Source organism: Cystoisospora suis, assembly GCF_002600585.1.
Source record: "Cystoisospora suis strain Wien I chromosome Unknown contig_5899, whole genome shotgun sequence".
In the NCBI taxonomy this organism is placed as follows: domain Eukaryota; phylum Apicomplexa; class Conoidasida; order Eucoccidiorida; family Sarcocystidae; genus Cystoisospora; species Cystoisospora suis.
The window spans coordinates 1-5,859 of NW_027158688.1; the positions used below are offsets into that span (position 1 = coordinate 1).

The following is a 5,859-nucleotide window of genomic DNA, read 5'->3' on the forward strand; positions in this document are numbered from 1 at the left end:
GCCAGGAGACTTCCTCCTTGCGGTTGCAGAGAATGGAGAACAGCCGCAAGGAGGAAGTCTCCTGGCATTCAGAAGGTCGAAAAACGGAAGGAGGAGTCGCTCTGGTCGACAGCGTGTCGACTGGTCGGAGGTGCGTGGGCTATCGAGGGCTACCAAGGGTGCCGCTGCTCTCGGTGTACTGCTAATCTCAGTGATGGCATTCCGGTTTGTCATCTGTCTGGGAGCGTCGAGGCTGTACAGGGTATCTCGTCAGGGTCTCTCGTCGGGGACGGCATCCCGCTGGCTTGCAGATGATGAGGCCCTTGTGGTGACGTCTCCAGTCCCCAGTGATCTTGTGGAAGGGATCGATGTTCTCGGCACAGCTTGTCCCGGTTCTTTTGATAATCCTGTCTTCGATCCGCACAACGAAAGACCACGCTCTGGGCCTGCTGGTTCCAGAGTTCCTGGCAGTTCATGGGACGATAGTGATGTTATGTACAGGGTTAAGGCCCCGGGCGCTCGGCAGATATTGCGAGCGTATCTGAGGGATCCTGCAGTTCAGCTTGGACTCCTCGTCCTAGCTCTAGGCGCTGGATGTCTGACTTTCTACGGTGTCGGCTACGGGCCAGCAAGCGGGGGAGCGCCCTTCAAGGTGGTGGCGCGCGTACTTGGTGGACTGACCTTCCTGGCGGTTATCCCTTTCCTCTACACATTGTGGCGTTGGTTCGGAGACAAAAAATATCAAGCGGGGCCAACGAATGTTCGACTCTGAGCTGCTCTTTGACATTTCAGACAGTTGTATTTATACTCCTGGATATGTTCGTTCGCGGCAGAACGCGAGCCTCGAAAATTGAGGCGCCTGAAGACAGGTGGGCATACATTTTTGATTGAGGCCTCGCTCCAAGAACGTGTCGGCTTTTCTTTTTCGCGTAGCGTAACTTGTTGTGCTCCGGCGTGTGTGCTGGCGTTCTCTGCGTATTTTGGGTATGAGGGGTATCGTACACGTCTCGAGGAAGTTGGCTTGCTGTCGATCCGTAGTCACTTCGTCTATGAAGAACGTGCGCGTCTGCCTTATAAAGAAAACATGGCATCCATCTGTACATCGTATGACGCGTAACCAGGCATGCCCGTGCGATAAATAGTTCAGCAGAAACCTGCAGTCGTTATTTACTCATTTTATGTATATACTTGTGACAAGACATCCGTCCCTATGACGGGACAAGGCACTGTGAAGTCTCTACCCTAGTATCCTCGGAAGCGCTCTGAAAACGTCAGGATTTCAACTAACTCTTCCGGTACCTCGCGTTATTTCTTCAGTAAAGGACGGAAGTCATCTCTTCACCGCCAGTTCTCTACTCCAATAGATAGACATCTACAAAGTATCCGCAGTCTTTTCAGAATTTTTTCCTCGCGAGCGGGGTATGCTTGTGGTCCTTCGATTGTCACGATTTCTGTTCTCTTTTCTCATTCTTGCTGTTGTAGTATCCCTCTGTACCAGACACTGATCACTACCACTCTTAGGCTCCCGACTGAAAGTGATTGAGGCGTTTTCGTCAAGCCTTCCCCCTGTTATCTGACTCTCTTTTTCACCTCCCACTGCTTCAACACGACATGTCGATACAAATTCCGTTGTCGTTGCTTTCAACCTCCTTGCTGCTGGTGCTGCCGCTCCTTCTCTTTCGTACGTCAGTATCCGGAGAGAAAATACCTCTGTTTTTTTGCTTTTGAAACTACCTAACTACAAGGATTAGTATCAGGAGGGAATACCACCTCTGTTCTTTTGCTTTTGAAACTACCTAACTACTATTCCGGTACTGCATGGTTTCGCTAGGGATTGTGACTTGAGTGTACTAACGAAAGAAAGTAACACCCATACGTTAGATACATACACGTGTACACAGGTAAGCAAACATACATGCACACACCCCGCTCACGAAACATGTATGTATCTACAAGGCAATGTCTTCAGGTACCCCTACTATTGTGAAGAAGCATGCGGCTAACCGACGACTCGATTGTCTATCGCCTGTTCACACCTCTGTTCCAAATTCCCGCAGTTCTTTGAATGTGAAAATTACGGATCAAAGAATCCCGGAGAACGACCCTTCGCTACCCGTCTCCAACTTGAACTTTTTTTCTCGCCTCGATACTCCCTGCTTACACCACTCCCTCAGAGATATCTGTCTTGGCTCCAGACACAGGAGAGATAGCATGTTGATACGCGAGTGATGCCGTAACACATACTGATTTACAACAAAACCATCGTCGCATGCAGACCGAGCCGCAGTGTGAATAGCCACAGCATTAATACTGTAGACTGGAGTACTACATTACACACTTTCCCCACAGACACACAGTTGAAAGGATCTCATCCACCACCCTCTGATAACTTGCTTGCGCTCCTCCTCCTCGTGCGATTCAAAAGCTTCGAGAGAAAGTTCACAGCGTGAATAAAATCGAGCGTATGTAACGAGTCTACGCTAGTCCACGCACCGACTGATCTTAGACCAGCAAGGATTCTGTACACATATATATGCGTACAAACACGTGCATAAGCCCGTGTCTATACAGAGGCACGTATAGAATCCGGCGTAGATTTGATTCTCGTTTTTATACATGTTAGAGTTCGCAGCTAGAACAAACACCTTCTTAACAAGATCAAAAGAAGACCCAACGAAACTGTCCTCCGTCTTCCAAATGTCGATCCTCCCTCTACGTCTTTCGCAGGCAAATACAGCCTTCCCGATCACCTATATACACTTGGCTATACTTGTAACCTGGCTGATAATGCATCACTGATACAAAAAAGGAAGAGCTTTCTGTGAAAACAATCAAAAACAACTAACATAGGGATAAATGGCTTTGACGTTCCCTCACGCAACCACACCCTTGATAGTAGGGACAATCGATTCATCACCCGTTGAATGACAAACCCACGTGACTCTGATACGCACAAGACAGACAAAATCCTGGCCCAGAATGGACTATACTATACCACCTCCGGGTGTAGTATCTCCGCGAAGCTATGCGCACGTCCAATGAAGATATACAAGTAACATGTATATCACAGGTTACGTCTACTTATAGACCTCTCTCGCTGGATATCTGTATGAAACATGACTGAACAGTCGTAGAATACAGCTATTGCTGGGGTGTTTCATGGGATGAAAAGCCTCACAAGACCAGAAGAGAGAAGAGATACACCTGCCGGGAAAGAAGACGTAGAACTGTTTTTTTCCCCTTCAGCTGTCTTGTCTGAATCGACCGGACGAAAGCCGATACTGATCGATCAACATTTACTCATACCGAGAGAAAGAGATCGTTCTTTTATTCTTTACCATGAATCAACTAGGTCCCCAACGGAAAAAAAACATGCGGTGAATCATTGGATCAGAGTCCTTCGATGATACAAAGCCATAAAACTCTCTTCTTCTTCTTCTGGTTTCCTCGTGCCCATACTTCCCCCCTATCACCTGTAACTATATAAACATACTCCCCCTCACGCATAGAAACACACATCAGCCCACTATCTCCGTACACGGGAAAACCGCGCATATATATATATATATGGAGAGAGAGACACTGACAGAGCGAAGGGAGTCCATATATATGTATGTGTATGAAGGGTCATCTTGATTGACGGAGTGTGAGACTTGCACGATGATAAATCGTTCCTGCGTCAGCAGCAACAAGCCCCGGGTGATTAGCGGGAGTATGGGTCGGAATCAGGATCTGTATCGCTATCAAGCCTTGCTTGAGCGGCTCTAAGGACTTTCTTCGGTACCACACAGGGGGATGTCGGGGGGGCTTGAACACATCGATAGAAGATCATGTAGGGAGAATCATCCGATGAAGTATCAGCGCTAATCGAGTTGATCGTATTGGCATCGACTTGTGTAATCGTACTATCATCAAAGCGAAACCAGACATTTTTTCTCTTTGGTCCTTTTCCATTCGAAGAAAGATTCTTAGTGAAGTCATGAAGATGCGGACAGTAAGAAGAAGACAATCCGCCTCCTGCCCCTGGATGTATCAGACTGTTTAGTTGACTTGCAAAATCTCCTGTCATGGCCCCTTGTTCTTCTTCTCCTGCCTTTGTTTCGCCTCCTCGCCCCTCTCCCCACCCAGATGATGAGGAAGCTGAATGTGCTTGAGTTTCCGATCTTCTCCCTATACAATAGTAATGTCCACTATTGGCTGTGGCACCACTGTGTATGATAGCCGCATATAACTCATATCTGTATGAGCATACATTAAGAGTCGGATTGATATGAATGTGCGTTGGTATTTTCTTTTTGTCGTTGGAGAAAATATTCCATGCATATCGATTCAAAATCACAACAAGATGAGCTGGAGGTGAAGTGATTTCATGCCACTTATAGGCCTCACGCTTTCCTTTACAAGTTTCGCATGCATAAGCATTCTCACCCCACAGTCTTTCTTTCTTCACATAAGTATCGAAACATTCTTGTATACTTGGGCCATTCCATACGACTTCTGTATCGACGTACGTCATTCCTGCATTCCGTTTGAGAGATCCGTCCACCAACATCATAGAATCTCTTCCCCCTCCTATGAGAGACGTAGAAGGGGTATTATCGAGGAGATCGACTTGTTGATCTCTTTCAGGTGAGGTCAAGGAAGAAGAAAGAGAACCCGACGCTGTCGCCGCCGTCATCTTCTTCTTTCTGGCTTTTCTTCTTTCAGCTTTCTGTTCTTCTACCCATGCTTGAGAAGGGACAGGAAAATCGAAATCATGTATGGTCTCTTCTCTACGGCTTTGTCTTCCACACGCTGTACACTCAACAACTTGAGCTGTATCTCCAGCGAAGACCTTCCGAATCAGTTCTCCGTCATTCTGGCCTCCTAGACCTTCAAAGACAGCTCTCGCAGCTTCGGAAACATCCTGCTGCTGTTGTTTATGATACTCGTCTGGTAAAGCTAATAGTAGAGATTCAGGGCTGATAGGAAAACCTGCTGATACCGACGAGGAGGATGACGAAGATGAAGACAAGGATGAAGAAGATGAAATCTGGATAGAAGCAAGAAGCATTTCAGCAAATAAAACCTGCATTTCACGAAGAAGGGGACGATTCGGTATCATCAAGACTGTCGATGAGGATTTCTTTCTCCTCCCTGTGGAAGCAACATCACTGTCATTGAGAGGGGGTGAACAAGAAGAGGTTGTTGCATTCATAGATGGCAAGCGCCTTTTCCCAGTGAAACGAAAAAGATTACAAACGAAAGCATCACATAGAAAGAGGGCTTGAAGAAGACTATTCAAGTAACACGTATTCCCCAAGTTGCGGAGTCCAACAGGCTTCAATGAAAGGGAAGAAGAAGATGAAGAAGATGCCCGACGTCGAGAGCGTTTCGAGGGAGGAGTACGGTAAAGATCAATAGAAACAACTTCAGTCGAGGGAACCGGAAGGTCCATGGAAGGAGGAGAAGAGGAAGGAGGTGAGAATACAGCTGGAGGTATGAAGCAAGAAGGGGCAGAAGATGCTAAAGTGGAGAGGTGCTGAGAGGAATGATGTGAGAGTTGCTGTTGCATTTGCAAGGGTAGATAATGAAATGGTGACGGTGTAGGAAGAAGCATGTGAGAAGGCTGCTGAGGGTGTCCTGTTGTCATGACGATTCCATGATTGTTTTGAAACTGCTGAGGAAAGAGTGAAGTTTGAGAAGAAGGCCAAGTGTGGGGAGGCAGCGCTTGTGATGATGGATGAAGGGGGAACGACATGGACGAGGAGGTAGAAGAGGAAGAGTACAGAGGACCACCCGATCCTGTGTGGTGGTTCTGAATAAGGGAAGAATCTCTGAAGAAAAGACCTGATGATCCATTCGCTTGATGAGGTGTATATACAACCTCACAGGGATGTC

The 5,859-nt window shown here is 47.1% G+C and overlaps 2 protein-coding genes across 2 annotated transcripts; one reads left to right on the forward strand and one right to left on the reverse strand.

Moving 5' to 3' along the window:
• Nucleotides 1-15: 15 nt before the first annotated feature.
• Nucleotides 16-1,600, forward strand: CSUI_009709 (uncharacterized protein). The gene has a single exon (XM_068069820.1). It carries the CDS (start codon nucleotides 194-196, stop codon nucleotides 749-751), a length of 558 nt encoding a protein of 185 aa, XP_067918203.1. The 5' UTR covers nucleotides 16-193; the 3' UTR covers nucleotides 752-1,600.
• A 246-nt stretch (nucleotides 1,601-1,846) lies between these two features.
• Nucleotides 1,847-5,857, reverse strand: CSUI_009710 (ubiquitin carboxyl-terminal hydrolase). The gene has a single exon (XM_068069821.1). The coding sequence runs from the start codon at nucleotides 5,717-5,719 to the stop codon at nucleotides 3,683-3,685; it is 2,037 nt and encodes a 678-aa protein (XP_067918204.1). The 5' UTR covers nucleotides 5,720-5,857; the 3' UTR covers nucleotides 1,847-3,682.
• Between the last annotated feature and the right edge of the window lie 2 nt (nucleotides 5,858-5,859).